The 25,745-nt window shown below is 44.0% G+C and overlaps 2 protein-coding genes across 4 annotated transcripts in view; one reads left to right on the top strand and one right to left on the bottom strand.

Moving 5' to 3' along the window:
* LOC115866397 (C-C motif chemokine 4) overlaps positions 1-25,745 on the bottom strand; it is a 165,734-nt gene that overhangs the window by 9,219 nt on the left and 130,770 nt on the right. Inside the window, exon 1 of one of the 3 annotated variants that reach the window (XM_060290702.2) lies at positions 19,342-19,436. The exons of the other annotated variants lie outside the window; for them this stretch is intronic. The gene's annotated coding sequence lies outside the window, so the exon portion shown is untranslated. Of the gene's footprint in view, positions 1-19,341; positions 19,437-25,745 lie in introns of those variants that run through there. 3 annotated transcript variants of the gene reach the window in all.
* On the top strand, positions 3,246-4,585 carry LOC115866398 (C-C motif chemokine 3-like). The gene is made up of 3 exons (XM_030881932.2): positions 3,246-3,321; positions 3,975-4,089; positions 4,495-4,585. The coding sequence occupies exons 1-3, from the start codon at positions 3,246-3,248 to the stop codon at positions 4,583-4,585; spliced, it is 282 nt and encodes a 93-aa protein (XP_030737792.1).

The following is a 25,745-nucleotide window of genomic DNA, read 5'->3' as shown; positions in this document are numbered from 1 at the left end:
TCTATTGACAGATGAATGAATAAAGAAGATGTGGTATACAGACACACAAACACACACACACACACACACACACACATATGCATGCACAATGGAATACTACTCAGCCATAAAGAATGAAATAATGCCATTTGCTGCAACATGGATGGACCTAGAGATTACCATACTAAGTGAGTAAGTCAGAGAAAGACAAATATCGTATGATATCACTTATACGTGGAATCTAAACTATGATACAAATGAACTTATTCATAAAACAGAAACAGACTCACAGACATAGAAAACAAACTTATGGTTACCAAAGGGGAAAGGCAGGGGCAGGGTTGTGGAAGGGATAAATTAAGGAGTTTGGGATTAGTAGATACAAACTACTATATATAAAATAACAAGGACCTACTTATAGCACAGGGAACTATATTCCAATATCTTGGAATAAACCTTAACAGAAAAGAATATGAAAGAATATATATAACTGAATCACTTTGCTGTACACCAGAAACTAACACAACATTGTAAATCCACTATACTCCAATAATAATCTAAAAATAAATAAAATCAACAGGTCTAGATTTTTGAAGAGACAATTACAAAGATAACTATCACACAATGTGGAAAGTGCTGTAATGGCAGAGCTAAATAATAAAGTCCGTTATCAGAAACGTGATTGACTCAGCAGTTTCCATTTCCTTCTTCTCAACCTCCTCAACTCAGAGACGCCTGCTCTCAGAAACTAAATCACGAGTGTGAACGGGGTTCCCCCAAGAAGTAAATGAGGGAATTCAATTCAGGGTATCGACTGAGGGCTGGGGCAGAGGGGGTGGACGTTGAGGAGGAGGCATTGTCTGTGACCTGGAGTTTCCAGTGAAGCAAATGATAGACTCCATATTCTGGAATTGACAGTAACAAAGGAAGACAGCTGGATGCTACAGCCCCAGTGAAACCTGCCATTGCCCCAAATCTTGCCTTTGCTGCACCTCCCTCGGACCAGCATTAGCAATCATAGGGATGGGATGGAAACACAGCCCATGTGTTTTAAGAGAAGTAACTCTACGGACACAGGAAGGACAGAATTCCTCAGGTGTGGTCTCACTCTGCTTATGTCTTATCTCCTCCATTGTTCTAACTCCTTTTGGGGGAATTCAAAGCCCTCTTGGTTTGGTCCTAATGCAGCTTCTTCATCCATATTTGCCCCTCCACCGTGCAGCTACTCTGAAGGACTCACTCCTCCCTCTGACCCAGCAATTTCACACCTGTGACTCTGCATTAGCAGGCCAGGCCATCTACTGCCACACCATCTATATATGTTCAAATCCTGTGTCTCTTTCAAGACCCAATCAAAATTCCATCCCTTCCGTGACGCCTTTCCCTATCCTCCCAAGGGAGACCATGACTCCCTCTTCCTCACATTCTGAGCTTTCATTTATTTTTCTCCTGAGAATCTTAGCAGTTTCTGTTAAGTGCTGTGGTTATCTGTTTATACTCTACCTGCTCCTACTAGACTGGGGGCACCTAGAGGATAAAGATCATTAGAAAGGATAAACCATAATTCAAAAGAATATATATATATATATGTGTGTGTGTATAACTGAATCACTTTGTTGTACAGCAGAAATCAACACAATATTGTAAATCAACTATACTTCAATAACATTTTTTAAAAGATCACTAGAAAGAACTAAATCTATTTCTCAATGTAAAATGTGATTTATGCCCACTAATTCTGTAATAATAAAGGATGGAAAAGAAAATATATACATCTGGCTAAGAAAGTAGACTCTTTCACACCACTGAAATTATGAGTTGAAAAGAGTAGGAAAGGAACACTGCTCCGAATTTGGCATTACTCATGTAAATATCTTACAGGTTCCTCAAAATAGTTCAGAGAAATGGAAATCAAGACTTCATTTTAGCAAAGGCCATTCGAAAGAAACCTTAGTACATTTATCCAAAAATTCTTTCAAATTAAACATCTGCCAACAACCTACCTTCCAACTGGTGGTGTTGGAAATGTCTTAAGACAGAATGTGTTCATAAATCTGTGGGCTGACCAGGAAGGTAATACATTCTTACTCCAAAAAAAAAAAAAGAGAAAATTCCAGAAAAATAAGGAAAACAAAATCGCCCATTCATCCGTCACACAGCGTTAAGTACTAATGATGCTTTGGGCATTTATTGCCAATGTTTTTTATTTTTTCCATGCCTAGACCATATATCTGTGTGTGTGTATACACACACACAATTTATGGTTACAATATTTATCGTATATGTGTATATACACATATACACATATATATTTGTATAATTCTTCATCTTATTCAGTTGGTATAATTTTTATCTTACTTTTTGACAACTGATGTTACGATTATATTTATGCTACTTCATTTAGTTTAAGGGCTTAATAACAAACATTCCAGTGGATATATCATAACTGAGTTTATCATTCCCTGATAGAGGAAAATTTAGGTTTCCTTATTTAGAGTTATAAATGTTGCTGGGTCAGCACCTTCCTGCCTGAAGATGCCTCCACATTTGGGCCTGTTTCTTTAGAACTCTTTCCTAGAAATGCGATCTCTAGGTTAGTGGGTATAAATATGTTTAGGCTTCTGACATATTAACACCCGCACCTAATGCCTCTTTATGATTTTCAACTAGTGTTTAACCCAGTGCCCCTGGTCACTCGGTGACTGATGACTGGACACATGACGGAAACATGACCTCACGCTTCCTAGTCCCCTAGCGTGGATTCCTTGATTCAGTCCCTTGCATCCAAGGGAAGCTTGTGCCACCCTCCAGGGCAGTATCACACCTGCCCTATCCTTGTGGTTAGAGCAGCTGGGGAAACGCAGCAGTTTCAGCTCTGTGGAAAGGTCAGAGCTGGAGAAGTCATGAGGGGAAGGGACCAGCTGAGAATAGCCCTGGGTGGACACACACCCCTCTGCCGCCGCTCACAGGGGAAACCATTTCCTCACATGAAACCAGAACAAGTCATGTGTTGCGGGCTGAGACTCGTAGCTGACAGCTGCTATTCTTGGATATCCTGAGCCCCTGTGGTTGCCACGGACCCTGAGTTATGAAACCGTGTGAAAGCATCACGACGCTTAAAAATTTCCTTCCTCACTCCCAGATTCCACTTCCCCATCCATCAGGGCTGCCTATAAAGAGCTGAGGAGATGGCCTCTCACTAAAGAAGGACGCAGGCAGCAGCGAGCACCCAGTCCCACACTCAAGGCCACACTCTGCGCAGCATCATGGAGGTGCCCGCTGCTGCCCTCGCCGTCCTCCTCTGCCCCACGGCCCTCTGCGGCCAGGTCTTCTCGGCACCATGTGAGTCTGTGCAGTAGTTGCAGGGGTCCCCACACCAAACTTTACTTGGCCTTGAGAGCCCCCAAGAGAAAATAAAGATCTTCTTAAAGGGTTATGAAACATTTTGGCCTTTCTCTTCAAGATTTTAATTTTTATCTTTATAAAGGGGTCCTCAGATCTGGAGCCAGGGTTGGGGAGTTACAGTCCCATTTTACAGATGGTAAAATGGGGACCTAAACAAAAGAGTTGGCAAGAGGCAGAATCCAAATCTGGTTACCGCCCCATGGCGTCAGTCTTCCAGTAACTCACGCTAAGTCCCCCCAAGAGTTTGTCCCTTGGATGTCTCATGAGAGCTGTCCAAGGTTTTTCTTTTGCTGGGGTGTGACTTCTTGAACCAGAAACAATTTCCTGAAGGGAGATGTGATAAGAACAGTCTGTTTGGATGTCTGGAGCACACAGAGAAAGAGAGAGCCCACAGTGCAGAGTCAAAAATAAAGAAGGATGCAGACAGAAACAAGGACAGAGACAGGGATATTTCTAGGGAAAAATGCCCAGCGCCTTCCAGTGACCTGTCTCCCAGTCTGTGCCCTAAGCCAGGCTGTCTCTCTCCTTCCGAGTCTTCCTCATCCTGTTCTGAACTATGACTCAGCCTCATTCTGTCCCTTCCTCCACAGTTGAGGTTGACACCCTAACGGCCCGCTGCTTCTCCTATACTGCCTGGCAGCTTCCTCGCGAATTCGTAGCTGACTGTTTTGAGACCAGCAGCCAGTGCTCCAAGCCCGGTGTCATGTGAGTGCCAGTCTTCCCACCCACCTCTGGGGAGATGGGATGTTGGATGGGAGTCAGCACCCAAGGGCACAGACAGGCCAGGGCGCCATCCTGGCAAGCCCAGCCCTCCGGGGCCTATCAAGTATACAGGACCCAGGTCTCTGAGCTGTGACCTGACCCAGTCAGGCTTGCAGAGTCAGGGGGTGCTAGGCCAGCCCAGAGGGAGGGAGGGGAAGAAGGAGGCTGCATCCTCTGAGGGGCCCCCTGAGTCAGGGAGAGCGTCTCTCTGGACTGAGGTAGGCAGAGGGTCCCCGAGGGAGTGGCAGGCCCTGGGCCTCCCAGGAGAGAGGGGTGGAGGGGCCACAGGGAGCCCAGGATCCCCCTGCTGGATTCCTCAGTGTGTAATTCTTTTGTCCTTCTCCAAAGCTTCCAAACCAAAAGAGGCCGGCAGCTCTGTGCCAACCCCAGTGAGGACTGGGTCCAGGAATACATCACTGACCTGGAGCCGAATGCCTGAGTGGCCTGGGAGTTTTGAGGAACCCAGTGACCTCAGTGGCCCGACTGGGCAGCAGGGGTCTGAGCCTTGGAAACACCCCTGTCACCTCCACAGCTACCTCTCCCGTGTGCTGCTTGTTTCCAAACAGCAACACTCCGGGACTCGCTCCTAACTTAGATGGCAACTTATTTATATATAATATTAATATTTAATTTTTGTAATTTAATTGCAGTGTCCCACTGTGTCTGGGACTGTGTGCTCCAAGAGGTCCCAAGACACCTTTTCACAGACCTTCCCCTCCCCATTCACTTGCACTCTGCTGACAATTGACTGTCGGCAGCTTGTTCTACGCAGAGATGGTGCCAATGCCACCAGACTGACAATCGTGTATTGGATGTTTCCGTTCAGTGCTGTGTTCAGCAAAGCGAAATAATACAGATGCTCTTTTGAAAAGTAAACTGGCATTGAGTTTGGTTTTGTTTATCTGGCAAATCAGAATCACTGGTTGACTTTCTCCGAAAGACAAATATCATGATATTGCTTATATGTGGAATCTAGAAAAATGGTACAACTGAACCTATTTACAAAACAGAAATTGAGTCACAGATATAGAAAACAAACTTATGGTTACCAACGGGGAAGAGGGGGATAAATTGGGAGATTGAGATTGACATATACACACTACTATATATAAAAGATAACTAATAAGAACCTACTGTATAGCACAGGAACTCTATTTGGTGCTCTGTAATGTCCTATATGGGAATGGAGTCTAGAAGAGAGTGGATATGTGTATACGTATGGCTGATTCACTTTGTCATACAGCAGAAACTAACACAACATTGTAAATCACTATACTCCAATAAAAAAATTAATTAACAAAAAGAATCACAGGTTGAAAGGAATAGTAGGTTAAAGAATAGGAAGATGGGAAATGGAGGAAAATTGGGAGAGATGGAAGGGGGCTACCACAGAGCTACTCTGCTTTACACTTGTGAATGAAAAATGTTGCCTGCTGTATCAGTAAACAAAGAATGTTGCAGCCATCAAGCCATCACCTTACAGCCGCCCCCCTCCGGAGGTACGCCCTGAGGGAATTCAGGATAAAAACAAGTTGCCCACCATCTAGCAGTCAGCTGCTGCTGCCACCCTCAATGGTGCATCCTGAGGAAACTCAGGATGAGAAAACACAAGATACTGGCCCCAGATAGCTGAGGTTCATATCAAAAGAATGATCTCAGTGAGCCCAGTCTCCTGCATCTTCCCATACATACAAAAGCACTAAATTCCTTAACCTGAGACAGCTGGTTTTCTTTAATTAACAGTAATCTTTTGATGTTCCGACTACCTGGTCTTTGTTGCAAAAACTCCTGTATATCCCGGCTCCCCTCTTGCCTCTTCAGAGCAGTCCCTCAGAGTTATCTGAGGTGCTGTGTCCTGGGCTTAAGTGCTCAGTTTTGTCTATCAATAAAACTTAACTCTTAACTTTTAGGTTGTGCATTTTTTTCAGTCAACACTCTGGAGCCACATTTCCAGAACATTTAAATTACGACTATTTTATGAATCAAATCATAATGTACATGAATGGATACCATTAAGAAGAGTATTCATAATACATATTTACGATAAATCAAACTTTCTGAATAACGGTTACTAACATATTAGAGACTTACTTCAGGCTGAGTACTTCTTCTGCCGTGTTCATTTGCTCCTCACAATGAAACAGTATAGTTTAAGTACTATTAATATTTTCATTTGACAGAAGAGTAAACTGGGGCTGGGGCTCAGAGAGGTTAAGCAAATTGGCCAAGATCACACAGCAAGTAAGCGGCACAACTGAGTTCCAAAACTAGATTTTGATGTAACTACAGACTTTGCTCTTAACCAGTAACCAAGTTATTTCCCAAAATGTAATCCACCTGTACTCAAATTACAAGCAATGATTGTTTAATCCACTCACGTCAGAATTTTTAGGTGTGGACCTGGGAATTGATATTTCTACCAAGCTTCAGGTGTTCCACATGCATGTTAACAGCTGAGAACCACTGAAATAGTCAATAGAATTCACTGCTCTTTTCCAAATGCAGTGCACATCTGCATATGGTAACAGGTATATTGTACATTATTTTCCTAGAATCCATGCTCCACAAAATACATGGCTAATGTTAGAGAAGGAAAAGATAACCAGCCTACCTGTGGAGCAGGATTCTGTTTACAGATTTACTGTGACAACTCAGTTATTTAATAGATAGGTTGCCTGAGTTATAACTATAAGAAATGTACACTGAGCTCGGGTCCTTCCGGCAGAAGGAGGAGAAACGCTAAAGACCTGTGTGAAAACCAAACATGTATTAATTTTTATGACCCACAATTGTTTCATGTTGTTTAAAATAATCTAATTTTTGTACCCCAAATTAGTTTAGAATTGTAGTGATGAAACTTTTAGAGTACAATTCAACACTACTGCTAAGCAAACATTAAAATGCACACACTATTGGACCAAGATACCGTTTGCCCTGATTCCATTTCTAGGCATCTGTTTTGTAGCAACACTGCCAGAGGACAGAACTATATATAGACACAAAGATATTCTTTTTTTTTTTGCGGTACGCGGGCCTCTCACTGTTGTGGCCTCTCCCATTGCGGAGCACAGGCTCTGGACGCGCAGGCTCAGCGGCCGTGGCTCGTGGGCCCAGCCGCTCCGCGGCATGTGGGATCTTCCCGGACCGGGGCACGAACCCATGTCCCCTGCATCGGCAGGCAGACTCTCAACCACTGCGCCACCAGGGAAGCCCTCCTTTTTTTTTTTTTTCATCTTTATTGGAGTATAATTGCTTTACAATGTTGTGTTAATTTCTGCTGTATAACAAAGTGAATCAGCTGTATGTATACATATATCCCCATATCCCCTCCCTCTTGAGCCTCCCTCCCACCCTCCCTATCCCACCCCTATAGGTGGTCACAGAGCACCAAGCTGATCTCCCTGTGCTATGCGGCTGCTTCCCACTAGCTATCTATTTTACGTTTGGTAGTGTATATATGTCAACACTACTCTCTCACTTTGTCCCAGCTTCCCCTTCCCCCTCCCCGTGTCTTCAAGTGCATTCTCTATGTCTTTGTCTTTATTCCTGTCCTGCCCATAGGTTCATCAGACACAAAGATATTCTTTGCAGCACGGTTTGTAAACAACAAGCAAATGGGAACAACCATTTAAACCAGTAGAAGATTACATCAGAAGAGAATTGAGATGCCCACCAATGGACTATTCTGTGGTTAGTAAAAAGGATAACACACATCTATACCTATGGAAAGTGTCCATAGTATTAGGTGCAAAAGGTATATCTGTTTACATCTAGTATATGCATATATACTCTACATATATGCTACAGAACTATATGTATCGAATGACATTATTTTTGCTTTTATTTTAAAAAACCATATATACATATATATTTACAAAGGCACATATTTGGAAAGATACATATCAAATAGCTAACTATGGTTTCTTAGAGGAAATGGGATTTTTATTCTTTTTTCTTTAAAGGAATGGGGACTCTTCCTTTTTATTTTCTGTACTTTTTATGTGATTTAGTTTTCAATGAGCATGTATTGCTCACCTCTCCAGTCTCATCTTACCCACCCTTCGACAGGTGATATTCCATCCATCAAAACTACTTTCTGGTTGAGATTCTGAGTTGACACAAAGAAAAGAGAGCTAGCTTAGCTCACAGTCTTGATGCCATAATGGCTTTTATATAACGAGGACAATACAAGGAGCAAGTCCTTTCGCCCAAGACTTTCATATCACCCGCACACACGCACACACACACACACACAGAGCTCCTCCTAGAAAACATTTTATGATCCCCTTCCTTTACGGGGGCCCCATTCCCCTAACACCATTACCACCCACACCATGACAAGTGCGAAGATTCTATCAGGAGAATGAGAGGAACAAACTTTGTCCCCAAAGAAGCAGTGAGGCTGTCATCATTTCTTCTCTATTGGCTTCCAGCATCTAGGGACAAACGAAATCTGCTCGTTTATGCTGCACTGCTTCTCAAGGTCCAGCAGCCCAAAGGCTAATGAAAGCTAACCCGTGCCCGATCACTCAACACAAGTGTTGCGAACAAAAAGTGTAAATAGAATAAAGACCCCTGTGAGGGAGCGGGGAGCGTGGGAATTGCACTATTAACCGATGTAGAGGGCATTTGAGTCTGAGACTTGACTGAAGTGCTTAGTCAGCCTCTCGGGTTGACCTCCCTGGGGGTTGACCTCCCTGGGGGTTGACCTCCCTGGGGACTGTCCTCTGTGGACACATGTGTGCCAGCGAGGAGCCCTTTTCGGGAGCTGCCAACTTATTATCCACGTGAGTTAGGAGCCTGGAGTTTGCCTCAGGTGTTGGGCAGCTAACTTCGGCTGTGCTGTGCTGCGCTGCATGCGGGATCTTAGTTCCCCCACCAGGGATCGAACCCGTGCCCCTTGCATGGGGAGAGTAGAGTCCTAACCACTGGACCGCCAGGGAAGTCCTGCAAATAATGCCCATCTAATGACAGCAGGCTTCTGATCTATTCCATGAGCTCAATAACCCAAAAGGGAGAGCTTGCCTGGTCATATACCTTGCATTTTACCTGGTGTTGGGAATGTGTTTCCTAGCATGGGCCTCAATACTACAGTCACCCCTACACCCCTACCTCTAGCCACGTGGCGGGAGAGCGCTGCCTCCATTCCGGCCCCTGCAGAGATGGAGCAACATGCAAAAGTGATGAATATTTGATGCCCAAAGCCACGCCTTCCCTGCGCCTTTACAAGGAGCTGACTGTCCACTTCAAACAAGGAAGACAAATATTTCACAGGAGACGGTGGAGAGAGGGACTTAGGACCCATAGTCAGAGCTCAGGATTCTCTCCTGTTAAGTCTCTCACCTCCCTGCCTCTATTCACATTAACTTTAGACTGAAGTCGAAATATCTGCATTTACAGCCCTTCGAGACTCCAGATTACTGACAACAGTTGACAGACTGGAAAGGCCTTTCTTAGCAAAGCTGAATTGTTTCCCTTTTTCGATGTCAGATAAGCCCATTTCAAAGCAGCCTGAGCTCGCTCTTAAAGAATTTTACTTAAAGGAAAAAAAAAAAAAGATTTTTACTGAGATGCAATAGACCACAGGTCAACCAGCACTAGGTCAACCAGCACCACCACAGGTCAACCAGCACCAGGTCAACCAGCACCAGCAGTACCATATGAGAGCGGTTCTCAAAAGGTCCTGCCCAGACCACAGCAGGAGCATCTGGGAACCATTAGAAATGCAAGTTCTAAGCAAACACCCATCCCCACCCCCGCCCCGGGCTTCCCCCTTAGGGGGTGGTGCCCAGCAATCTGTGTCTAACAAGACTCCAGGTAATTCCCAGACACACCAAACCACTTCCACTTAACAAAGTCCTCACCAAACTCCTTGCTTTTTCAGTTCAGCTAATCCCATGCTTCAGTCACGAGCTGTTACTTTTAACAGACTCTGTATCTCTGCACAGATACAGAACTCTGTATTTCTCAGGATATTAGTAGTTGCAAGAAGGAAAACAAACAAGCAAACCTACCTCAAAGAGACTGGAATAAATGAACCCTGTGGTTCCAAGATCAAAGGGGACAGGGAGGCTCTGGCTCCAGGAAAGGCTGGATGCAGCAGCCCTGTGATGCCCTGCAGGTCCCGTTTTCTCTTTCTGACCTCCCTTCCATGTACGAGTCCCAGGATAGCTGCCGGTACCTTCCAGTGTCACATGAATTCTTGTTCATTTTCTTCAGGGAAGAGAGAGACGCTGTGTCTCCCTTGGGAAAAAAAATCACTAGGTTCTTTCAGATTTGACTGACAGGTAAGAAATCCAATTCCTAACCAATCACTGTGGCTAAGGGGATGGGTTTCATTGATTTGCTTAAGCTAATCAAGGCACATACCTGCATCATGGTTGGATGAATTTCACATAAATCTGAGAATTATGAGCAAGAATCGCTTCCCAAAGGAACTGTGGGTTTCTGGTATCAAGAAGGATGTAGAGTAGGTGCTGGTCAGGAAAAACATGTTCTCACTATGTGTTTGTTTTTCCTATAGATTTTTTCCTTGAGTTAACAACACTAACACTTTGGGTGTGATAAATATGTCTTCTCCTTTGCTCTCTAGATTAGAAACTTTTAGTCTTCTCCGTTCCTGAATGACTTTACTTTTAAGAAAATGCTGATTTGTATATTTCCTGTTGCCCTATAAATGACTATTGCCCAAATCTGAGGCAAAAGAGACATTAAGCTCTTCACAGTGGCACAGTCACCACCAGAAAATAGGGCTACATGTTCATTCATCCCAGGACACACTAAGTGGGGTAGAACTGGTCCTGCCACAAACACTACCCAACCTGCTTCATAAAAGCAGAAGACGGGGGAAAGAGGAAGATGAGAGAACTCTCAGAATAATGAATCATCATTACTGAAATTGCCCATATTGAGGAAGAGAGGAGAATCCTTTACTATTAGACAGACTAAGGGGTAGATGGCAGGGGACACATCATACCTGCTGCTTCTGTTCCCCCTCTTTCCTGGGAACAGCATCCACAAAAAAATATTATACAGAATTGACCACATCCCCAGACATGGGGTAGGTCCTGATTAAAATAAGCCTATTTGCATCTTGGGTATTTTTTTTTTTTAACTTATCATTAGAACTTAAGCATTTCCCATGTCATTGTATTGTTTGTAAAGGCTCCCTAAGAGCCAACCAAGTGAAGATACCATAATTTTCTTTGCCATTTCCATATTGTAGACGATTTAAATTGGGTCCAATTTTAAATTGTTATGAATATGCTGGGGACCAAATACTCTTATGCATAAACTTTCTTCCATATTTGAATGTATTTATATAGGAAATAGATTCCTAGACACGGATTATCTTGGTCAAAGGCTAAGATCATTTTAAGGTTCCTTATGTATGTTACCCCCATACCTAACATGTCTTTTTTTTTTTTTTTTTTTTGGCTGCATTCGGTCTTTGTTGCTGCGCGCAGGCTTTCTCTAGTTGCATCGAGTGGGGGCTACTCTTTGTTGCAGTGCGCACACTTCTCACTGAGGTAGCTTCTCTTTGTTGTGGAGCACGGGCTCTAGGTGCATGGGCTTCAGTAGTTGTGGCGCACGGACTTAGTTGCTCTGTGGCATGTGGGATCTTCCCAGACCAGGGCTCGAACCTGTGTCCTCTGCATTGGCAGATGGGTTCTTTACCACTGTGCCACCAGGGAAGTCTACCTAACATGTCTTTATCCTCTTTGCTTTGTGTTTATTGAGAGCCCTTGATGAACCTCTCTTGAATGAGTGAGTGTCTGAAAAGCAGCCTGCCCTCTCATCACTCCTGAAGCCCAGGCTTTGATAATACAACTCTGTCTACTTGGGTGTGGTTTAAATTGGGTTGTGCTGCTCAGGACTCATGGCATCATTGCAAACGCCACATCTATGCAGTTAGAACAGCTGTGGAATAACAGAAGTTTCTGCTGGGGGAAATTATGACTATAGGGCTCTACAGAGAAAGAACCAACTAAGTGTGGTCCCACAATGACACATCTCACCTCCTCTCGCCGTGGAAACCACTTCCCCATAAACAGCCCCAGTTAAGTGAGCACTTGAACTATTCTTGCAAATACCCTGAGCCCTGTGGTTACCCAAGACCCCTCTTGCATATACAAGTCAACAAGGCACAACTGGGCTTAAAAACTTCCTCTCTCATCACCCCGAGTTTCTATCTCCCAATAGTCCACCACTTAGGTCTTAAGAGTAGGGGACATTAACACACCATTGTAAAGCAATTATACTCCAATAAAGATGTTAAAAAAAAAAAAGAGTAGGGGACGTTGCTTAGACCCCAGAAGGAGGCTGGCAACAGCAAGTTGTTCTGGCCCACACTCTTGAGCCCTTACTGCCCTCCTCACCAGGGCTCTCTGCTCCCAGCCCTCCTCTCACAAGTGTCCTCCTGCTGACATTTGCTGTTGTCCCCCCACTTTCTGGCTCAGATCAGACCACATCACTAAAGCCCTATGTACAGAGGTACCAAGTGAAATACGGGACTTCCCAAGGGGTTTTCAAAAATGCCCTGGGCTATCTGTTCAGGGGGGCTTCTCTTTCCAAAGGAGTTCTAGCTTTCTATTCTATGTACCCAGAAGGAAGGGTGGGGGCTTGTCCTATAGTGGGAGTGGGAAAATTGGGTGGGTTTTCAATAGGAGGCAGAATCCAGCTTCAGGTGGTTCCCAGTGATCAGCTAAGTAACCTCAGTGCCACCTTATAGGTGATTTACAGAGATAGTCTCTTGCTGGAAAAAATCTCTTCTTAGACCAGGAAAAATCTCTTCTTAGAACAGATTAAGGTTCCCAAATGGAACTGGAACAAGAGACAGACTGTTCAATTAGCTGCATTCTCTGCAGAAGGAGATGGAGACTAAACCTAAGATTAGAGCAAATAAGCGATAGAGGAAGTGGTCCAAGATGGTGATTTAGGGATATCCAAAACTCACCTCCTCCCACAGACATGCTGTATCTGTAGCTACGTACCGAACAATTTCCTCTGCAGAAGACCTGAAAACTACCTGAGCAGCTACTTCACATCAGCAAACAGAAAAGAGCGACAGTGGATAGCAGGGCAAGATGGCAGAATGGAAAGACCCTGAGCTCACCTTCTCTCACAGGCACACCAAAATTACAACTACTTACAGAGCACCTATCAATAAAAAAGACAAGAACCTACCAAACTAGATGTTCTATTACTAAAGATATAGAGAAAGAACCACAACAAGACAGGAGGAGAGGATGCACCGTACAGTCAAGACCCATACACCCAGGTGGGCAACCCACAAACAGGAGAATAATTACAATTACAGAGGTTCTCCCCAAGGAGTGAGGGGTCTGAGCCCCACATTGAGCTCCCCAGGCCAGGAGTCCTGGGCCAGGAAGACGAGCTCCTAGAACATTTGTCTTTGAAGGCCAGCTTTTGGGAGTCCCAGAGGGCCGTGGGAAATAAAGATTCCACTCTTAAAGGGTGCACACAAAAATCTCACATGCTCCAGGACCCAGGATGGAAACAGTAATTTGATAGGAGCCTGGGTCAGACGTACCTGCTGATCTTGGAGAGCCTCCCAGAGAGGCGGGAGGCAACTGCAGGTCACCCCGGGGACACAGACACCAGCAGCAGCCATTTTGGGGAGCTCATTCTACCATGTGGACACTGGTGCTGGCAGGTGCCATGCTGGAATCCTCCCTCTAGCTTATTAGCCTCAGATCCAGCCCCATCCATGCCCATCAGCCCATAGACACCAGTCCTGGGACACCTCAGGCCAAGCTACTAACTGGGCAGGGACACAGCCCCACCCACCACCAGATAGGCTGCCTTAAGACCCCCTGAGCCCATGGCCTCCCCTGAACACAGCCTTACACACCAGAGGGCCCAGGACCAAGCCCCACACACCAGTGAGCAGGCACTAGATCTGGGACCCCCAGAGCCCTATAGCCAGAGACCCCGGGACCCGGGTCCACCCACCAGAGGGCAGACACCAGCCTCAGAATGTCCAGCTCCTCCCACCAGCAAGCCTGCTCTAGATTCAAAATCAGTCTCACCCACCAGTGTGTTAACATGAGCCCCAGGAAAACCTTGCCCAATACCTGTGGACCCAGCCTACTCACCAGCAGGCCAGCACCAGCCCTCAGACCAGCTGGGCCCTGGCTCCACCCACCAGTGAGCCTACTCTAAACTCAGAACCAGCCTCACCCACCAGCGGGCAGGTACCAGGCCTAGGAAAACTGCAGCTCCATAGCCTGCAGACCCAGCCCACCCACCAGCAGGCCAGCACCAGCCTGGGATTGACCAGACACAGGCTCTGCCCAACAGCATGCCAACACAAGCTTTGGGATACCCTAGACCCCACAGCCAGCTGTGTCAGAAATCATTCCCACCCACCAGCAGTCTGACACCAGCTCTGGGATCCCTGGGCCCTGCAGCTAGACCCCAGGATCCAACTCTGCCCACCTGTGGGCTAGCACTAGCCTCAGGACCTAGATTCAACCACTGGTGGGTGGGCACCAGTCCAGGGATCTCCTGTGTCCCAACTCCACCCACTAGTGAGCCAGCATTAGTGCCAGGGTCCCCCCAGGGTTCTGCAGCCAGCCTGACCCTTGACCCTACCCTCTGACCCGGCCCCCCCAAGGAGTGGCTGGCGGCCTCCACACAAGGGCGGGCCTGGCAACCAAACAGACCAGGAGCCAGCCAAGCCTACCAGACCACCCACAGTAGTCAGCCCACCACAACAGAAGGATCCAAGCAGCCCACATAGGGCACACCCCTAGAGGATATAGCTCTAGTAACCAGAGGGGAGTGCACTGCTGAGACTCACAGGACATCACTTCACATATAAAGACACACAGAATGAAAGAGAGGGGATGGAAAATGTTATTCCATGCAAATAGAAATCAAGAGAAAGCTGGGGGGACTTCCCTGGTGGCGCAGTGGTTAAGAACCCGCCTGCCAATGCAGGGGACACAGGTTCAAGCCCTGGTCCACAAAGATCCCACATGTTATGGAGCAACTAAGCCCATGAGCCACATCTACTGAGCCCACGCGCCACAACTACTGAAGCCCATGCCTACAGCCCATGCTCTGCAACAAGAGAAGCCACCACAATGAGAAGCCCATGCACCGCAATGAAGAGTAACCCCTGCTCGCCGCGACTAGAGAAAGCCCACGGGCAGCAACAAAGACCCAACACAGCCAAAAATAAATAAGTATTTTTTAAAAAGAGAGAAAGCTGGGATAGCAATACTTATAGCAGACAAAATAGACTTTAAAACAAAGACTGTTACCAGAGACCAAGAAGGACATTACATGATGATCAAGGAATCAATCAAAGAATATATAACAATTGTAAATATATATACACCCACATAGGAGCACCTATATACATAAAGCAAATATTAACAAACATAAAGAGAGAAACTGACAGTAACACAATAATAGTAAGGGACTTTAACTCCCACTTACATCAATGGACAGATCATCCAGACAGAATATCAACAAAGAAACACTGGCCATAAATGACACATTAAACCTAATAGATATATATAGTACATTCTATCCAAAGGCATCAGAGTACACATTCTTTTCAAGTGCACATGGAACATTCTCCAGGATAGATCATATGCTATACCACAAAACAAGCCTCAGTAAATTTAAGAAAACTGAAATCGTATCAAGCATCTTTTCCAACCACAGTGCTATGAGACTAGAAATCAACTACAAGAAAAAAACTGCAAAAAACACAAACAAGTGGAGGCTAAACAACATGTTAATAAACAACTAATGGCTCACTGAAGAAATCAATGAAGTAATCAAAAAATACCTGAAAACAAATGAAAACCAAAACCCAATGATCCAAAATCTATGGGATGCAGCAAAAGCAGTTCTAAGAGGAAAGTTTATAGCAATGCAAGTTTACCTCAGGAAACAAAAAATATCTCAAATAAACAACCTAACCTTACACCTAAAGGAACTAGAAAAAGAAGAACAAACAGAACCTAAAGTTAGTAGAAGGAAAGAAATCATAAAGATCAGAACAGAAATAAGTGGAATAGAGACTAAGAAAACAATAAAAATGATCAATGAAACTAAGACCTGATTCTTTGAAAAGATAAACAAAATTGACCATTTTTTAGACAGACTCATCAAAAAAAAAGGGCTCAAATTAATAAAATCAGAAATGAAAAAAGAGAATTATAACTGACATCACAGAATTAGAAAGGATCATAAGAGATTACTACAAACAATTAGATGCCAAATAAAATGGACAACCTGGAAGAAATGAACAAATTCCTAGAAATCTACAATTTCCCAAGACTAAACCAGGAAGAAATAGAAACTATGAACAGACCAATTACTGGTAATGAAATTGAATTGGTAACAAAATAAATTCCCAATAAACAAAAGTCCAGGACCAGATGGCTTCACAGGTGAATTCTACCAAACATTTAGAGAAGAGTTAACATCTATCCTTCTCAAACTATTCCAAAAATTGCAGAGGAAGAGATGCTTCTGAACTCATTCTATGAGACCAGCATCACCCTGATACTAAAAGCAGACAAAGATATCACAGAGAAAGAAAATTACAGGCCAGTATCACTGATGAACACAGATGTAAGAATCCTCAACAAAATATTAGCAAACCAAATCCAACAATACATTAAAAGGGCGATACACTATGATCAAGATGGATTTATCCCAGGGATGCAAGAGTGGTTCAATATTTGCAAATTAATCAAAGTGAATCAACACCACATTAATAAACTGAAGAATAACAGACGCAGAAACAGCTCCTGACAAAATTAAACATCCATTTGTGATAAAACCTCTCCAAAAAGTGGGGATAGAGGGAACATACCTCAACATAATAAAGGCCATATATGACAAACCCACAGCTAACATCATACTCAATGGTGAAAAGCTGAAAGCATTTCTTCTAAGGTCAGGAACAAAACTAGGATGCCCACTCTCCCCACTTTTATTCAACATAGTATTGGGAGTCCTAGCCACAGCAATCAGACAAGAAAAATAAATAAAAGGAATCCAAATTGGAAAGGAAGAAGTAAAACTATCACTATCTGCAGATGACATGATATTATACATTAAAAATCTCAGACACCATGAAAAAACTACTAGAGTTCATCAAGGAATTTGGTAAAGTTGCAGGATACAAAATTAATGTACAGAAATCTGTTGCATTTCTATACAGTAATAATAAACTGTCAGAAAGAGAAATTAGGGAAACAATTCAATTTACAATTGCATCAAAAAGAATAAAATACCTAGGAATAAACCTACCTAAGGAGGTAAAAGACCTGTATTCAGAAAACTATAAGACACTAATGAAAGAAACTGAAGAAGATACAAACAGATGGAAAGATACCATGTTCATGGATTGGAAGAATTAATATTGTTAAAATGACCATACTACCCAAGGCAATATACAGATTTAATGCAATCCCTATGAAAATACCAATGGCAATTTTAACAGAAAGAGAATAATTTTAAAATTTATATGGAAACAATAAAGTCCCCGAGTAGCCAAAGGAATCTTGAGAAAGAACAGAGCTGGAGGAATCACGCTCCCTGACTTCAGACTATACTACAATCTTACAATAATCAAAACAATGTGATACTGGCCAAAAACAGACACAAAGATCAATGGAACAGCATAGAGAGCTCAGAAATAAACCGATACACTTATAGTCAATTAATCTGCAACAAAGGAGGCAAGAGTATACAATGGAGAAAGACTGTCTCTTCAATAAGTGGTGCTAGGGAAACTGGACAGCTACATGTAAAAGAATGAAATTAGAACACTTTCTCACACCATGTACAAAAATAAATTCAAAATGGATTAAAGACCTAAATGTAAGACTGGAAACCATAAAACTACTAGAAGAGAACATAAAACTACTAGAAGAGAACAAAGGCAGAACATTCCTTGACATAAATCATAGCAATATTTTTTTTGGATCTGTCTCCTAAGGCGAAAGAAACAAAAGCAAAAATAAACAAATGGGACCTGATTAAACTTAAAAGATTTTGCACAGCAAAGGAAACCATCAACAGAATGAAAAGACAACCCACTGAATGGGAGAAAATATTTGCAAATGATATGACTCATAAAGAGTTAATATCCAAAATATATAAATAGCCCATACAATTCAACAACAACAATGAAAAAACAAAAAACCCAATTTAAAAGTGGGCAGAAAGCCTGAAGATAACTTTTTCCAAAGAAGGCATCAGATGGCCAACAGGAACGTAAAAAGATGCTCAACATTTTTTTTTAAATTTTTATTTATTTGTGGTATTTTTGTGGTACGCGGGCCTCTCACTGTTGTGGCCTCTCCCATTGCAGAGCACGGGCTCCAGACGCGCAGGCCCAGCGGCCATGGCTTACGGGCCCAGCCGCTCCACGGCATGTGGGATCTTCCCAGACCGGGGCACGAACCCATGTCCCCTGCATCGGCAAGCAGACTCTCAACCACTGGGCCACCAGGGAAGCCCAATGCTCAACATTTTTAATCAACAGGAATGCAAGTCAAAACCACAATGAGTTATCAGTTCACACTGGTCAGAATGGCTATCTTCAAAAACACCGCAAATAACAGATGTTGGCAAGGACGCGGAGAAAAGGAAACCCTTGTACACTGTTGGTGGGAATGTAAATTGATGCAGTCACTGTAGAAAATAGTATGGAGTTTCCTCAAAAAACAAAATTATAACTACCATATGATCCAACAATTCCACTCTTGAGTGTATATCAGGAAAAAGAGACAATACTAATTCGAAAAGATACATGCACCCCAATGTTCATAGCAGCATTATTTACAATTGCCAAGGTATGGAAGCAACCTAAGTGTCCATCAATAGATGAATGGATAAGAAGATGTGGTTTTATATATACGATGGAATATTACTCAGCCATTAAAAAAGAATGAAATTTTGCCACTTGCAACAACATGGATGAACTTGGAGGGCATCACACTTAGTGAAAGAAGTCAGAGAGAGAAAGACAAATACTGTATGTTATCACTTATATGTGGAATCTAAAAAATAAAACAAACTAGTGAATATTACGGAAAGGAAACAGACTCACAGATACAGAGAACTAACTAGTGGTTACCAGTGGAGAGAGGGAACAGAAGAGGGGCAAGATGGAGTAGAGGATTAAGAGGTACAAACTGGGGCTTCCCCGGTGGCGCAGTCGTTGGGAGTCCGCCTGCCGATGCAGGGGACACGGGTTCGTGCCCCGGTCCGAGAAGATCCCACATGCCGCGGAGCGCGTCCGGAGCCTGTGCTCTGCAACGGGAGAGGCCACAACAGTGAGAGGCTCCCGTACCGCAAAAAAAAAAAAAAAAAAAGGTACAAACTACTATATGTAAAGTAAATAAGCTACAAGGTATATACAGCACAGGAAATATAACCAATATTTATACTAACTACAAATGGAGTGAAATCTATAAAAATTTTGTATCACTATGTTGTACACCTGAAACTAATATAATATTGTAAATATACCTCAGTTTTAAAAAAATGTACCACATGGGAGGAGGGTAGAAGAGTCTGAACTGTGGTCTGGCCATTAACCCCACCCCCAGGGTGACCACCCATAGTCAGGAGAGAACTCACAAACCGGGAGCTTCTCCCTGAGGAGCAAAAGGTCTGTAACCCATCAACTTTTCAGGCACCCCAACTTTTAAGACCTGCAACTGAGAGGTGATCCTCCCCAAAGATCAGGCTTTGAAAACCAATGGGACTCGTGTCCATGAGATCCAAACAGCTGTGGCAAACTGAGAAACCCCTCTTAAGGGTCTCACGCTGCAGATTCACTCGCCCCAGGGCCCAGCGCAGAAGCAGCCATTGGAAAAGCATCAGACTTGAGGCCAAAAAGACGCATTTGCTCAACTTAAAGCACTGGCCTGAGGGGCCGGCCATTGGGATAATCTCCAGGATGGAGGTATGGTAGAACCATTTTTGCTCTCTCTCTCTGTGCTCTACTAAAGCCAGCAGTTATTGTTTTTTCTTTTTCTTCTTCTCAGCATAAGGCATCTTTACCCTCCCACCAGTGGACACCATCTTTGTGCTCACCCCCTGCCACACTCCACAGCACTGGTATCTCCCGGAGACGGGTTTTTACACATTCCTGGTGACCATGTTTTTCCATCTGGTGTCCAGGCTTTGTGGCTGCTGCCAGGGGATGCCCTGTGAACCTCTGACTCTAGTGGCCACAGGGGTTTGCATTCTTGGGTCTCTCAAGACTGTAACAATCATGGAAAACAGGCTACCAGCCTCAGGGCACAGCACAAATAACAGGTTGAAACACACCCCAGCTCTCTGTAAAAGAAGCCTGTTTGCTTGTTCTTGTGCCTCAGCTTGAGGGCCAGGCTTCAGGTTCGTCACACATCTAGAGGCCACATATTCCTGAAAGTTAAAAATGAAAGGTGATTTTGGGACTTGTTTGGTGGTCCAGTGGTTAAAGACTCTGCACTTCCAATGCAGGGGGCATGGGTTTGATCCCTGGTCAGGGAACTAAGATCCCGCATGCCGCCCCACACGGCCGGAAAAAAAAAAAATTCCAGACTGTTTTTGTAAACAAAGTCTTAGGGGAACACAGCCATGCCCGTTCCATGATATACGGTCTGTGGCTGCTCTCACTACGGTGGCAGAGTTGAATAACTGCCACTGAGTCTGTATGCCTGCAAAGCCCCAAACATTTACTACCTGACCCTTTATGGAAAAGTTTTCTGAGTCCTGGCCTAGATTATGTTTTTAAGCGTAAGAAAGTTAGATTAAGTCAGAGTCTCTGTCGTAAAATTCAGGAGAGAGAAATTCCACATGCTTATGAGAAATGCAAATGTATATTAATTTTTTGTTAAGCCCTACTTACTTTGTTTTGTTTTAAACTCTTTATTTTTTAGTATCACAAAGTGGAATTTTGATAGGGTTTTTGAAGAGTAATGACACAGTTTCTAGCAAATTTTTAAATGTATGCATTCTTCAATCTATCTTATTTTGAGGAACCTATTTTGAGAAACACTATCTAAAGACATAAAGGTATAGGCATACAGATGTTCTTTGCAGCCCTGTTTGTGAAAGCAATGAAAGAGAAACAAATTCATCAAAAATGGAATAGCTTAAAGCATCATAGTACAGCCACATAATAAATATGAAACCACTGAAAATGATGAAGTAGATATAAATGTACTGAGATGAAAATGTATCCATGACATTAATTTAAAGCTATGTATATAAAATATACCCTTCATATGTGTATCTGTAAATATACAAATATCTTTATTATAACATAATTGTTTCAGAACTACATGTAATAATGCTTGCTTTGGTAAAAGCTCTATATATTTACATAAACATAAGAAGGACATGTGATGTGATACCTCTCAACCTGTTAAATGTGATTTCCTCTGGGAAACACAATTTTTAAGAAATGAAGAGCTCCACTTTTCATTTTCCACTCTTTGTCCTTTGATTTTCATACATATGAGTGTGTGAATTTTTTCATTTAAGAGACAAGACTTTTTAAGTTGGGGTCTTACTCCAAAAACTTGCCCCTTCTTAGCTCTCTTTGTCCTCATCTCATCCTCCCACAGCCCACCCCCAGCTATATGTGGTATCCCAGATATTTGAATCCCCTGCTCAAGATCTAGATCCACCATTGAAGGGATGAGCCTTTCAGACTTCAGTGCGGCTCAGAAAACTTTGGAATGTTGGTTAATGTCATGCTGTCCATTGTATCAAGAGATCAAGGTAACAAACATATCCTGTCTAGCTCCAAGGGGTACATTTTGACCCAGGATTCTCCCTCTCTCTCTCTCTCTCTCTCTCTCTCTCTCTCTCTCCACACACACACGCACACGCACACGTACCTGCACACAGAGCTCCTCCCATGCAACATTTTATAATCCTTTCCCATTCTGAGATATTCTCCCTTCTGCCCAAAAACATAGCAAACCACCCATGACAAGTGTGTGGGCATTATTAGGAGTGATCACAGGAGGAACCTCTGCTCTTGTTGAAGCCATGGAGTCTCCTCCTTGCTTCTGTGGACTCTCAACATCTGACGACTTACACTATTGGCCTATGAGCATTGAAATGTTTCCCAATAGATCTAGGGCTTAGTCCACATCTTGACAGCACGAATATTGCATGAATACCTCATATGTAGGATGAGTACTAAACTGACAGTCATCTTTTAGTAATAAGGGGGTTAGGAAAAGAAAAAGCAAAATACTCTCATAGACTACAAGTTCACATTGGTCAGGAATTCCCTGGCGGTCCAGTGGTTAGGACTTGGTGCTTTCACTGCTGAGGGCACGGGTTCAATCCCTGGTGGAAGAACTAAGATCCCGCAATCTGCATGCGCAGCCAAAAATAAAAGTTCACATTGGTCAGACCTCTTTCCTTGGTTACCCTTTTGTTTGAGAGTAAGTGGCAGAGACAGTGCTCCCTAAATAGTCCATATGTTTCCCTACATTGCAGTTGGGTTGGTCTCTTGTGACTAATTCTGCTCAATGGTCTGTAAGCAGAAGTGACGTGTGTCACTTCTGGGCCAGAACAGTTAAAAGCAGTACGCCTTTTCTGTCTCCTTCTCTCTCATTCCAGAAGCTATAGCTACGGGATGGAAGCAGCCTAGATTCCTGAGTCACCAGGCAAGCTGCTCTGGGATCAGTACAACTCAAAGTACAGTTCATGGGCCAGCGGCAGCAGCATCACCTGAAAGCCCAATAGAAAAGCAGAGCTGAGCCATACCCCAGACATATAGAATTAGAGCCTCTTGGGCTTAGACAGGCCCTCCAGGTGATTCTGGAGCACACTAAATTTTGAGAACCAATGATCCAACCTACATCAGACCTTGTGCAAGTGAGAAACTTTTATTTCGTTAATGTACTGGGGGGTTGTTCATTACAGAACTATAGCCTGTCCTATCCTGACTCTTACAGAAAACAAACATAAAATGCTGAACTTTTCTCCCACTGCTGGTTCCACCTTAACAACATTTTGGGGCAGATCCCATAACTTTCTGGCCACATTCAGTAATTAAAATTCTTTCAGTTTAAAACTTCAATCTCAAATTTGATCTCATCTCCACTTCTCCCCACCTCCACACCTCCCATTGGTGCAACTTGGGCTCAGAGGAGTTGGAGTGAGATGAGGCTTTAGTTTGGTCCTGGATCCCTTCCCCTCCTCTCTTTTAAAGGCCTAATTCTTCTGGTATGGTGGCGAGGTGGGTGGTCTATGTGGGGTGATACTGGAGTAAAGAGAAAACTTAACAGATGTAGTCCCTTTTCCCTTCTGTCTGTTGTCTCTGCTTCTCTTTTTAATACCAATAAGCCACTGATGCTCTTTTGGGCAGCACATGCATTTCTTTGCACAGAAGGGGTTTCTGTGGGTCCTCTCTTTGCACAGTTCCCTGATGTTGACATCCCACTCCTGCCCGCACCCTTCATCTCTCCCTCAGTCCACACCACTGGCAGCACACCTGGGCCTTCGCTAGCCTGAGCATGTTAAGAAAAGTCTCCCTCTTGGAGCACACCTGGCCCTGCGTTGGGTGTAAGAGTTTACAGGTGACGTGCAGACTGGACTTCAGCATCCTTTGCCCACACAGCCAGGGACCTTTGTGGACATCAACCCTGAGCTCCTGCCGTTAGAGACCTTTCAAGACTTAGACCTCCTATTGGTAGGATGACCGTTCTGAGAGTCAAAGAGGATACTATTAGTAATTATGCTGGCACAACCAGCATCAACGGGGTCTTCCCCAGAAAAGGTGGGATATATGATTCCCCAATCTGTGCTGTGTCGTTGAGAAGAAGGCTCAAGCTCCAGAACCTTCCACAGGGTCGCTTGACCAAGAGGAAACTCACTCCTTTCTCTGCTCTGCCCCTTAGCTCATTTTCTTCTCTCCTACTCAGTCTGGCTCAGGAAGTCAACAAGCACATTCTATATCTATAGGAAGAAGAAAGAGAGCGGACCGCCTAGCGGGTTCCACCTGTGTGAAGAGAGGTCATTCTCCTCTTGAAACGCAGTGAAGGGATCTTGAGGGGTGGGGGGAACTCATAACATCTGGAAGTGCCTGCAAGCAAAATGACTCACTTTACAGTTGAGGTCCTAGGATGAAGCTCTCAAACGAAAGGGAGATCAGAAATTCAGAAAGAGGGCTTCCCTGGTGGCGCAGTGGTTAAGAATCCGCCTGCCGATGCAGGGGACACGGGTTCCAGCCCTGGTCCGGGAAGATCTCACGTGCCACGGAGCAACTAAGCCCCTGCGCCATAACTACTGAGCCTGCGCTCTAGAGCCCGCGAGCCACAACTACTGAGCCCGTGTGCCACAACTACTGAAGCCTGCACACCTAGAGCCTGTGCTCCGCGACAAGAGAAGCCACCGCAATCAGAAGCCCACGCACCGCAAAGAAGAGTAGCCCCCGCTCACCGCAACTAGAGAAAGCCCGCGTGCAGCAATAAAGACCCAACACAGCCAGTAAATAAATAAATAAAATCTATTTAAAAAAAGAAATTCAGAAAGAAATATGGTTTATGGTGATACTTTAAGGACCACTGGATCAAGCTTTGCCTGAAGGTAGTTAATCAATACTTCCTGAAACTTCAGTTAAGTGAACTAACAAGTTTCCTTTATCGGGTAAGTCAGATTGAGCCAGCTTTTCTGATACAGTAACTCAAAACATCCTTAAGTGACACAGACTGCAGTGTTGCAGACATCAGACCCCAAAAGTGGAATTGGCTGAGGGCAGGAGCTGAATGCAAAATCAGTAAGGATACTTCTAGTCAGCACAACAGCGGGTCACCCCCATGGCCTCATGTATTCTCACCAAGGTCATCTGCCTACCAAGGTTGCATCCAAAAGCAAAATTCAGGATGTTGAAGACTGATTACTTCTTGCATACATGAGCAAAGCCCACTAAGAAAGAGATTAGCTCACTTTGAAACTGGCTTCTCCAATAGCAGAGAAGGAAAAAAGTATAGTTTGCTTAAGAGAAACCCTTTCCGCTTGCTGCCTGCAAATCAAGCCGATTGAGAATCAGTCATCTGGAAAAGCAGAATTCTCTCCTCCAAGCTAATGTTAGTATAAGAAGAAATGGGAAGATGAGAGAATAGAGAGGACAAAAAAGTGGGGTCCATATACAGCCTGATTCATCCCGTTCTCAGACCCCTCCTTTAAATATTTATCTTGTGGACAAAATGAACCATCATGTTCTCTGTGAAGACGCAGGCAACTGGGATGCAGTTGGAGGCAACAACTGCGGCAACATACTTGGAGCTAATTAAAGAAACCTCCATGCCTGTGGCATCGTTTCATCAGCAGAGGGCCATGGGGAGATAGCAGCCAGTGACATGGGAGAGAGGGGTGTGACGGTAAAGGGGACGCCCAGAGCTCCCAGTACTGTGCTATGAGAGAGGAGTTCCAAAACCCCGTTCTAAAAGTAACAGTAGCTGACGGATTTTCTGCTAATTAACCATCCAGTGGAATTGACCAAAAACATATCAGAACTTTGAAAAATGGGAAAGGAGCTGTATTGCCTCTGAAACCCCAAGACCAGCCAAAAACAGACAAGG

The sequence above is a fragment of the Globicephala melas genome, chromosome 20 (assembly GCF_963455315.2).
Source record: "Globicephala melas chromosome 20, mGloMel1.2, whole genome shotgun sequence".
Lineage (NCBI taxonomy): Eukaryota > Metazoa > Chordata > Mammalia > Artiodactyla > Delphinidae > Globicephala > Globicephala melas.
Note: the sequence above shows the minus strand (reverse complement) of the source record. Positions and strands in the feature narration are given on the sequence as shown.